The 11634-nt window shown below is 42.2% G+C and overlaps 1 protein-coding gene across 3 annotated transcripts; it reads left to right on the plus strand.

Moving 5' to 3' along the window:
* The first annotated feature begins 601 nt into the window (after window positions 1–601).
* LOC124863627 (gamma-enolase-like) lies at window positions 602–8384 on the plus strand. Of its 3 annotated transcripts, none has more exons than XM_047358068.1 (13): window positions 602–751; window positions 1273–1358; window positions 1474–1569; window positions 1645–1703; window positions 1787–1856; window positions 1962–2095; window positions 3160–3382; window positions 3468–3665; window positions 4094–4170; window positions 5221–5345; window positions 5456–5564; window positions 7824–7882; window positions 8001–8384. In XM_047358068.1, the coding sequence occupies exons 1-13, from the start codon at window positions 621–623 to the stop codon at window positions 8068–8070; spliced, it is 1437 nt and encodes a 478-aa protein (XP_047214024.1). In that variant the 5' UTR covers window positions 602–620; the 3' UTR covers window positions 8071–8384. The 3 variants fall into 3 exon arrangements, with proteins under 3 accessions (XP_047214024.1, XP_047214026.1, XP_047214025.1); XM_047358070.1 differs by lacking the exon at window positions 602–751 and adding an exon at window positions 860–923; XM_047358069.1 differs by lacking the exon at window positions 602–751 and adding an exon at window positions 907–1042.
* The last annotated feature ends 3250 nt before the right edge of the window (window positions 8385–11634 follow it).

Below are 11634 nucleotides of genomic sequence, written 5' to 3' on the forward strand. Positions count from 1 at the left end.
GTGTTGGTTGATCACAAACATTTGTTGTGATGCGAAAAGACGTGCAACCGTCCTTCGATGCACAAGTCTGCACGTCATCTGACATCCGAAACATGTATGCAAACTGAGCAGCCAAAGAGAAACGCTGTCATTTTCAGACAAATCACCCATAGTGTGCTCACTGCCTGCCTCCTGCTGTGCGCTCTGTATCATTAATTACCTATGTGGCTATTTATAAATGCTCCTTCCAGCAGCTGCAGCTCCTGTCACCTGTCTTACCTGTCTTCTTGTCTCCTTTCATCCCTGTGGTTACATCTCCAATGTTCTCTGACAACATGACCCACTTTGTACCAAGATCTGTCTTACAGGATTTACTTTGTTGTGATGTCTGCTGCCTGTCATTGAGACAGCAGATATGTTTGTTTCCTTTTCTTTATGAATTTGCACCTATAGCAGGATGCTGTCATTTCTAGACTTGACTTCAACAAGAAATATTTTTTTATGTGAAGAGATTGGCTGGGATGAAATAACGAGACTTTGTTTAAAGAAGGCATTATCTTTATCCTAATTAAGACAAAAATCCATGCAACTCCAGCCATGCCACTCCATCTTTCATTTCTCTCGTTTCGCTCCTGCTTCCCATGACTCACTCCCCCCCCTTCACCCTTTCACGTCATACGTTCTCAGCACTCTTCCTCCCAGCTCCTCATCCCTCTGCCTCCCCCTGTCATTCGCCAACTGACTCTTTCCAGCAGGATCAAACACACAGCAGGTAATGTAAAAAAAAAAAGATTGATCTATTTCCTTCTACCATCCTCTTCCTCATCCCCTCCTGCATGTTCTCTTCTGTCCCACCCCTCCATTAGTCCATAAGATCAGTCCCTGCGATAGAGATACTGGGCAGGCTCGAGGGCAGAAACGGGTTGGCAGGAGGTTTTTAATAGGTATGCATTATTGGCTTTTGATTTATGTTTCCAGCTCTTACTGCGTGTGAGAGCCTCTTCACAGGGAGCCTAGTTTCCACAGCTGTCCATCTATCAGGCTGCATCACTGAAATCACAGCGTGAGTCCATGAGAGGGAGCGAGTGTAAAGGCTCTTCCTTATGACTGTGGGGTGTATTGAAATGCATTTTAATCATTTTATCTTATTATTTTTATTGAAAACCAATTCCGTGCACTTCCATTTTTCACCACCACTACCTCTCATGCTCATTTCCATCTGTCAAATCTTTTTATTTATCTATAATCTTCTCTAAAAATTGTGACGAGGCAAATGTCTTATATATTTTGCAGGATGTCTATTGTGAATATTGTCGCCAGGGAGATCCTCGACTCCAGAGGAAACCCCACTGTGGAAGTGGATCTGCATACAGCCAAAGGTTGCAGAAAAGATGACAAAAATATACTGCCTCTGCACCTATCATGTCCTCCTTTCTTCCCACAGTCTTCCACACCTTTAACCCTTTCTTTCCTCCCACTGTTTACCTAATCTAGGTCTGTTTAGGGCGGCTGTGCCCAGTGGAGCATCAACTGGCATCTATGAGGCTCTGGAGCTCCGAGATGGAGACAAGACTCGCTACAAGGGCAAAGGTGACCACTGACCGCATGCGTCCCTCCTCTCTGGTTCTTCCTGAAAAATCTTGATATTTGTTTTTGTCCTTTAAGGTGTTACCAAGGCTGTTGCTCACATTAATGACACCCTCGGGCCTGCTCTCCTGCAGTCTGTGAGTATCAGCTGCTGAAAAAGCAGGAGGAGAAGCATGAAAAATCTGTTTTCTCTGTTTGTGACAGCCTGTTTTCCCAACAGGGAATCTGTGTCCTGGAGCAGGAGAAGCTGGACAACATGATGATTGAAATGGATGGCACTGACAACAAATGTAAGCCCGTGTTTCTTGTACTGAGATATTTGCAATGACATGCAGCTGCACCAGCCTGCATCAGCTGCATCCATGTGTGATGAGGATTCTTCTGTTTCCTCACAGCCAAGTTTGGGGCCAATTCTATTCTTGGAGTATCGCTGGCTATATGCAAAGCTGGTGCTGCGGAGAAAGGTGTCCCCTTGTACCGTCACATTGCTGATCTGGCAGGAAACGGAGACCTTGTTCTTCCAGTTCCAGTGAGTTTTTTTGTAGCCGTACAAAACTGTAATGTCTACATTCAGTGCCTTGGAAAATAAATGATACACCCTTGAACTTTTCCATATTTTGCTACGTTACAACCACAAATTCTGAAGTGTTTTTTTAAGGCTTTTATGTGATAGACCAACACATGAAAAGAAAATGATACATGGCTTTTTAAAAATTATAGTGAATAGTGTGGTATGCATTGTATTCAGCCCTCTTTACTCTCATACACAACAATAAAAACCCATGCAACCAATTGCCATTATAATTTGTAAATATAACTATGTTTAATTTTGAGTATAAATCCAGCTGTTCTGTAAAGGCCTTCATAGGTTAGAGAACATTAGTGAACGAACAGCAAGATGAAGACCAAGGAACAAAGCAGACAGGTCAGAGCGAAAGCTGAGAAGAAAACGATCTCTCAAACACTGTTCAATCCATCATGTGAAAGCAGAGAGTATGTCAAAACTGCAAACCTTGCAAGAGATGGCTCTCCACCTAAACTTGACAGGTCAGGCAAGGAGATCAGTACTCGGAGAAGATGCCAAATTGTCCATGGTAACTGCAGTTAGCTGCAGTTTTCCCCCACAATTCAGGTGGGAGAAACTGTTGTTGATATAATTATGAGTCGTAATGGGATAACAATAAGTTATTGACTCCAGTGGAAATAAGAAACTTTAACCTGTAAAGAAAACATTAAGAAGTTGCATTTCAAGTTTGCCAAAATCCATGTGGAAGACACAGCAAGGATGTGAAAGATGGTGTTCCTGTCAGAGAAGTCCAAAATAAAATGCAATATACTGTGTGTTACATATGGTGGTGGCAGCATCATGGTGTGGGTATTCCTCAAGGACAGGGGAGATGGCGAAAGTAGATGGGAAAATGAATGAAGCTATCAGTGCTGTCCTGGAAGAAAACTTGTTAGAGGCTGCAAAAGCGTTGAGGCTTGAGTGGAGTTCACCTTTCAGAAGAACAGATCCACAGTGAAATGGTTTAGATCAAACCATTTTGATGTATTGAAATGTTAATGCTTCTTCCTGGTGTGCCTCTCTTGCAGGCTTTTAATGTTATCAACGGGGGCTCGCATGCTGGTAACAGACTGGCCATGCAAGAGTTCATGGTTCTCCCTGTAGGTGCAAACTCTTTCCGTGATGCCCTGAGGATGGGAGCGGAGCTTTACCAGACTCTGAGAAGCGTCATCAAGGAGAAGTATGGCCAAGATGCTACAAATGTGGGAGATGAGGGAGGGTTCGCCCCTAATATTCAAGAGAACAGTGAAGGTGAGAGGTGCACCTACTTGAAAATGCCATCCTTCATTAGATCATATACCATATTAACTGACAAACATTTGTTGTTTGCTGCCAGCCCTGGAGCTGATAAAGACAGCCATAGAGAAGGCAGGGTTCACAGACAAAGTGGTCATAGGGATGGATGTGGCCGCCTCTGAGTTTTTCAGCGAGGGCAAATATGACCTGGACTTCAAGTCTCCACCCAATGCGGCGCGCAACATCAGTGCCGAGGAGCTGGCCAGCATCTACCAGGGCTTTATTAACAACTACCCGGGTGTGTATCGAATGGCGCAGTTTCTGGTTTCTGCAGATGTCTAAGCCTCAGCCTCCTGTAAACACACAGTGTTGGTATTACTGCTTCACTGCTCTTAGTAAATGCATTTATTTTGGATACCAGTGGCACAATCCTGCCTTTACTTGCTAGAGGACTAGCAGACAGAGAGAAAAACAAATCTCTGGAGAGTCTGCTGTCTCCTCATGTCACATAGGTGTGTGGAGGATGTTTTGATTATGTGCGACAGCAAATCTGGTGAGCAGGAAGGCTTGTTGTCCTGTCACTGGTATGCATACAGCTAGTTGCACAGGAGAGTCTTCGTGAAGGGTGTATGGCATCATTAGGATCTTTAAACCGGAACATCCCACAGCAGCTTCCATCATAACAGGATGTGATTTTTGACTTATATGTCCATTTCCTCCCTCAAGTCGTGTCAATTGAAGATCCTTTTGACCAGGATGATTGGCCTGCTTGGTCACAGTTTACAGCTTCAGTTGGCATCCAGGTAAGAAGTGACTGTTATCAGTTGTCAGTTGACCCTGGGGTGTTCATCCAATATGTTAAAAATAATCCAGCTCCAGACCTCAATAAAGCTGCAGAGATTTTGCAAAACTCATCATCTGATAAAATATAAATATCAAAAATCAATTATTGTACATTTTTCTTTAAAACAATACCCTCCAGAAATATTGGTATAGATGTGTAAAAAGCCTTAAAATCCATAAATATTTTGTTGCTGTATCATAATTTTACATTGAAAAACTTTATAAAATTCCAACCTTTAACTTGAGTACATTAAGTCAGGGGGGAAAATCCCACCTATTAATGTATTTTAGGGCAAAACCTAAAACACACTACTTCCTTGTGTGACAGAAGGGGAAAATCAAATGAAATCAGTCAAGATATCAGAACGAGAATAGTAGACCTTCGCAAGTCGTGTTTATCCTTGGGTAAAATTTTGTAGATGCTTAAAGGTGCCACCTCCATTTGTTCAAACAAATATATGCAAGTATAAACAGAATGGGAATGTCTAGCTATCATACCATCGAGGAAGGACACAAGTGGTGCTTTCCCCTTCCTAAATGTTTGTGTTTTCATGTAAAATGTGCAAATCAAACCTAGAACAAAAGCAAAACACCACGTGAAGATTATCCACAGAGCAACAAGTCCTGTACCAACAATAGCAGAAAGGCTACTTATGAAGGAAGAAGCCATTATTCCAAAAATAATATAAAATATAGGGTTTAAGTAGTAACAGTCAACACGTCAAAGGCTGAAAATTGTTAATCAAGGAATAGTCAAGCAATTAGAGGCTAACATGCTCTCTAACTAATAAAACTAACATACTGCACCTTTATATAATATCAATATTACTCATTTAGGCTACTTAAGCAAGCTAACCAAATAAAACCTGTGCAAACCTGCATATAAACAGCTGTTCCAAGAGGCTATATAAAAGAGATAACTGTTTTGTATTGTTGCAAGATTAGAAAGTAGTTGTCTATTCACTGAAAAACTCAATTTTCTCCATATTTTCTGGGACTTTTCTCTGCAGGTTGTTGGAGATGATCTGACTGTGACAAACCCCCGCAGGATACAACGCGCTGTGGTGGAAAAAGCCTGCAACTGTCTGCTCCTCAAAGTCAACCAGATTGGATCTGTGACCGAGGCCATCAAAGCGTATGCCACTGTTCTGTTTATTTTTATCTCATGCAAAAACTCATATACATGTTCCTGCAATGTGCACAGGTGCATGGAAATGACACTCTTGCTGCATGGCTGCTTCTCAGGTGTAAACTGGCCCAGGAGAATGGCTGGGGTGTGATGGTGAGCCACCGCTCCGGTGAGACAGAGGACACGTTCATAGCTGACCTGGTGGTTGGTCTTTGCACTGGACAGGTAATACACACAACCCAGTGGAAGGTGAAATTCCACACTGATCATTGTACTTCGCATGTAAGTTTTCACAGGTGTTTGTGTGTACCTGAGAGTATATCAAAAAAGGAAAAACATTTAAATTTTATTTTATTTCCTTTCCCATGGTCTAGGGCTGTCAAACTTCAGTTCTCGGGGGCTGGTGTCCTGGTACTTCTTGATGTGTACCAAGTCCAACACACCTGAATAAAAGGACTTACAGGTCCTTCTCAAAATATTAGCATATTGTGATAAAGTTAATTATTTTCCATAATGTCATGATGAAAAGTTAACATTCATATATTTTAGATTCATTGCACACTAACTGAAATATTTCAGGTCTTTTATTGTCTTAATAGGGATGATTTTGGCATACAGCTCATGAAAACCCAAAATTCATATCTCACAAAATTAGCATATCATTAAAAGGGTCTCTAAACGAGCTATGAACCTAATCATCTGAATCAACGAGTTAACTCTAAACACCTGCAAAAGATTCCTGAGGCCTTTAAAACTCCCAGCCTGGTTCATCACTCAAAACCCCAATCATGGGTAAGACTGCCGACCTGACTGCTGTCCAGAAGGCCACTATTGACACCCTCAAGCAAGAGGGTAAGACACAGAAAGAAATTTCTGAACGAATAGGCTGTTCCCAGAGTGCTGTATCAAGGCACCTCAGTGGAAAGTCTGTGGGAAGGAAAAAGTGTGGCAGAAAACGCTGCACAACGAGAAGAGGTGACCGGACCCTGAGGAAGATTGTGGAGAAGGGCCGATTCCAGACCTTGGGGGACCTGCGGAAGCATTAGACTGAGTCTGGAGTAGAAACATCCAGAGCCATCGTGCACAGGCGTGTGCAGGAAATGGGCTACAGGTGCCGCATTCCCCAGGTCAAGCCACTTTTGAACCAGAAACAGCGGCAGAAGCGCCTGACCTGGGCTACAGAGAAGCAGCACTGGACTGTTGCTCAGTGGTCCAAAGTACTTTTTTCGGATGAAAGCAAATTCTGCATGTCATTCGGAAATCAAGGTGCCAGAGTCTGGAGGAAGACTGGGGAGAAGGAAATGCCAAAATGCCAGAAGTCCAGTGTCAAGTACCCACAGTCAGTGATGGTCTGGGGTGCCGTGTCAGCTGCTGGTGTTGGTCCACTGTGTTTTATCAAGGGCAGGGTCAATGCAGCTAGCTATCAGGAGATTTTGGAGCACTTCATGCTTCCATCTGCTGAAAAGCTTTATGGAGATGAAGATTTCATTTTTCAGCACGACCTGGCACCTGCTCACAGTGCCAAAACCACTGGTAAATGATTTACTGACTATGGTATCACTGTGCTCAATTGGCCTGCCAACTCTCCTGACCTGAACCCCATAGAGAATCTGTGGGATATTGTGAAGAGAACGTTGAGAGACTCAAGACCCAACACTCTGGATGAGCTAAAGGCCGCTATCGAAGCATCCTGGGCCTCCATAAGACCTCAGCAGTGCCACAGGCTGATTGCCTCCATGCCACGCCGCATTGAAGCAGTCATTTCTGCCAAAGGATTCCCGACCAAGTATTGAGTGCATAACTGTACATGATTATTTGAAGGTTGACGTTTTTTGTATTAAAAACACTTTTCTTTTATTGGTCGGATGAAATATGCTAATTTTGTGAGATAGGAATTTTGGGTTTTCATGAGCTGTATGCCAAAATCATCCGTATTAAGACAATAAAAGACCTGAAATATTTCAGTTAGTGTGCAATGAATCTAAAATATATGAATGTTAAATTTTCATCATGACATTATGGAAAATAATGAACTTTATCACAATATGCTAATATTTTGAGAAGGACCTGTAGTTACCTCCTCAGTCTACAGAGTCCTGATAATGACCTAATTATGTGATTCAGGTGTGCTGAAGCAGAGACAAACATTGCAGGACACTGGCCCATGAGGACTGTAGTTAGACACCTGTGGTCTAAAAGACCTGTCTATCCATCCATCCATTTTAGTACAAATCTTGAACAGCAATATTAGATTAAAAGAGAAGAAGCGTAAGGTGAAATCATGAGTATAAGGTTAATCTGGACCTATTCATTAAATGTATTCACAGAATTGAAATGCTACTTGATAGCCTTAGGAAAAGTAAACAAATATTTACTAATGGCAACCTAACCACAGTATCTGACAATAAGAAATTATCAAACTGTTTTCTGTTGCTAATAAAACAAACATGCCGTCAACCATTGATATTTTTTGTGCCTTGTCAGATCAAGACTGGTGCTCCATGTCGATCAGAGCGTCTGGCCAAATACAACCAGCTCATGAGGTGTGTACCAGTCCACATAATAGTTCTCCAAGATCATGAGCTCTACGTTTTATCTTTCTTCTCTTTCTCATCCACTCTTCTCCTCTGCTGTCTACTCTGTTTTTTGTCTTCCTCTCAGGATTGAGGAAGAACTAGGTGACCAGGCCCATTTTGCTGGTCACAACTTCCGCAACCCCAGTGTCCTTTGAACTATCAGCAGCAGTGCACAAGAACCAAATGATATTAAATACTCGTTTCGGTGGAGCTCCTAACACACGTAATCACTCATAAATAAGTCTTATAATAATTAGAAAACACATTGTGACAATGTTAATCTAATGCCTCAGCAAGTGAAGTCACACTTCTTCTGGTGGTCCTGTTCTTTTCCTTCATACTGTGTGCTTTTCACCCACTCCTGAAATGTTTTGATCTTTTGTGCCCTGTTGTTTCATCTAATCCCTGTTTCAGTGCAACAGTTTACTGGTACTTTGTCAAAACCCACAATAAAGTGATCAGTATATGATATCTTGGTTTCTTGACCTATCATTCTGCTGTTGTTCTGTGCAAAAGTTTGGGGTTATCCATCGATTCTCTCTATACTTTCCTTCGAAAGACTCAAACTTTCTTCTGAGTGGTTTAGATCAATATTTCTCCAGGTTTTCTGAAGGTCTTTGAAAGTTTTGTCTTTGAACTTTGGCTGATTTTTACTCATTTTCAGTCCAGCCTCTGATCAATTACAGAGCAATGATTTTTTTTATTTTTTTTTGTTTGTTGGGCCACTTAACCATACCAGACATAAAATTGTCTTTAGGAACAATGCACTAAATACGAAATGACTCTGAGTTAAGGTGCTGTGCAAAGGTACAGGGGTTGGACATAGAAACTGAAGCACCTGTCATTTTAGTGTGGGAGGTTTCATGGCTAAATTGGACCAGCCTGGTAGCCAGTCTTCATTGATTGCACATTGCACCAGTAAGAGCAGAGTGTGAAGGTTCAATTAGCAGGGTAAGAGCACAGTTTTGCTCAAAATATTGAAATGCACACAACATTATGGGTGACATACCAGAGTTCAAAAGAGGATAAATTGTTGGTGCTTTGTGTTGCTGGCGCATCTGTGACCAAGACAGCAAGTCTTTGTGATGTATCAAGAGCCACGGTATCCAGGGTAATGTCAGCATACCACCAAGAAGGACGAACCACATCCAACAGGATTAACTGTGGACGCAAGAGGAAGCTTTCTGAAAGGGATGTTCGGGTGCTAACCCAGATTGTATCCAAAAAACATAAAACCACAGCTGCCCAAATCACGGCAGAATTAAATGTGCACCTCAACTCTCCTGTTTCCACCAGAACTGTCCGTCGGGAGCTCCACAGGGTCAATATACACGGCCGGGCTGCTATAGCCAAACCTTTGGTCACTCATGCCAATGCCAAACGTCGGTTTCAATGGTGCAAGGAGCGCAAATCTTGGGCTGTGGACAATGTGAAACATGTATTGTTCTCTGATGAGTCCACCTTTACTGTTTTCCCCACATCCGGGAGAGTTACGGTGTGGAGAAGCCCCAAAGAAGCGTACCACCCAGACTGTTGCATGCCCAGAGTGAAGCATGGGGGTGGATCAGTGATGGTTTGGGCTGCCACATCATGGCATTCCCTTGGCCCAATACTTGTGCTAGATGGGCGCGTCACTGCCAAGGACTACCGAACCATTCTTGAGGACCATGTGCATCCAATGGTTCAAACATTGTATCCTGAAGGCGGTGCCGTGTATCAGGATGACAATGCACCAATACACACAGCAAGACTGGTGAAAGATTGGTTTGATGAACATCAGAATCAGAAATGCTTTATTGCCAAGTACGTTTTTGGACATACAAGGAATTTGTTTTGGCGTAGTCGGTGCAATAAAGTACAAATTAAACAGTATAAACATATCTACAATATAATATAATTATATGTGCACAGTTTTAAGTGAGTGAGAGTAAATATAGAGCAGTATTGGGTGCGAGAGCAGTACAGCAGTGCAGATGATCAGTGTGCAAGTAAAGCAGGAGTCCAAGCTGAGCATTAATGTAACGCATAGAGTTGCAAAACTTTACAGGTGTCCTGTCAGCAAAAAAGGAGGGATGTGGGGGAAAGGGAGAGTGTCAGGGTGGTTTCTGGGCTTTGTTAACCAGGCTGGTGGCAGATGGGAAAAAACTGTTCTTGTGGCATGAGGTTTTGGTCAGGAGGGGAGAGTCTCAAAGAGTCTGTGACCAGGGTGGGAGGGATCAGCCAGAATCTTCCCTGCCCGCTTCAGGGTCCTGGAGGTGTACAGTTCCTGGAGCGACAGTAGACTGCAGCCACATGAAAGTGAAGTTGAACATCTCCCATGGCCTGCACAGTCACCAGATCTAAATATTATTGACACACTTTGGGGTGTTTTGGAGGAGCGAGTCAGGAAACGTTTTCCTCCACCAGTATCACGTAGTGACCTGGCCACTATCCTGCAAGAAGAATGGCTTAAAATCCCTCTGACCACTGTGCAGGACTTGTATATGTCATTCCTAAGACGAATTGATGCTGTATTGGCCGCAAAAGGAGGCCCTACACCATACTAATAAATTATTGTGGTCTAAAACCAGGTGTTTCAGTTTCATTGTCCAACCCCTGTATATGCCTCCTTACAGATTTCCTGTTTTTTGTCACACTCAAGTGTTTCAGATCATCAAACAGATTTTAAAATCAGAAAAAATATAAGCTCCACTGATGACTGGGAAAAGCTATCCAAACCAACCCAGTGTTATGGGAAAATTTATCACTTTGCAAAGAGTAAGAAAGCCATCTCTAAGGATTAAAGACTCTGGTCAACCACATAGAGAGTCATTACCCACAAATGAACATAGGAACAGTGGTGAACCCTCCCAGGATTGACTGGTCTACCAAAATTACTCAAAGAAAGCATCAATGACTCATCCAGGAGGTCACGAGAGAACCCAGAACAACATTTACAGCACTGCAGGCCTTATTTGCCTAAGTTAAGTTCAACTTTTGTTGATTCAATAATTACATTCATGAGAGAGTACAAGGCCAATATCACTGCTGAACTAAAGATAACCATCTCACATTTGCAAAAAAAGAAAAAAAACATCTTGATGATCCCCAAGACTTTGGGGAAATCTTAAGCTCAAGCTCTTTTGGGTCATGCAGCAGGATAATGATTTAAAACACACCCGCAAATTCCCCTCGTGGCTCGAAAACACAAAATTAACATTTTGTATTGGTATAGTCAAAGTCTAGTTTTAAATCAGACAGAGATGCTGTGACATTAAAAACCCTCAAGACTCATGGTTAAGCTCACTGTTCTTTACTCTATTTCACAAACTGTTCAAAAGAGATGCAGAATGTTTTAAGAAGCCCCAGTAAAAACTGGAGTGGATGACAGTAAACTGGGAACAAGTGCTGCTTCTGCGGCATCCCATTTGTCTCCTATGGTGTAACTTGGATCTGGAAATGACATCTTTGTAGATAGTTGTTTTCAGGTGGGAAAAATATCACTACCAATAAAATGCAACAATTTATACAGCACTAGAAATGGCAAGTGATTTAATGAAAAACAGACTGTTAGAAGTACAAATGTGCAGTTTATTCCTGCAGCTCTATGGGCACAAATTTACATGTGGCAACAATCTTGTTCTGAGGACTGGGTTGGTGAGAAACCAAAATCAGAATTACTTCATACTTATTTTTCCAAGTTTTGACTTGGAAAGTCAACTTTTTGAACACAAATAGGA

The sequence above is a fragment of the Girardinichthys multiradiatus genome, chromosome 3, assembly GCF_021462225.1.
Source record: "Girardinichthys multiradiatus isolate DD_20200921_A chromosome 3, DD_fGirMul_XY1, whole genome shotgun sequence".
Taxonomy (NCBI): domain Eukaryota; kingdom Metazoa; phylum Chordata; class Actinopteri; order Cyprinodontiformes; family Goodeidae; genus Girardinichthys; species Girardinichthys multiradiatus.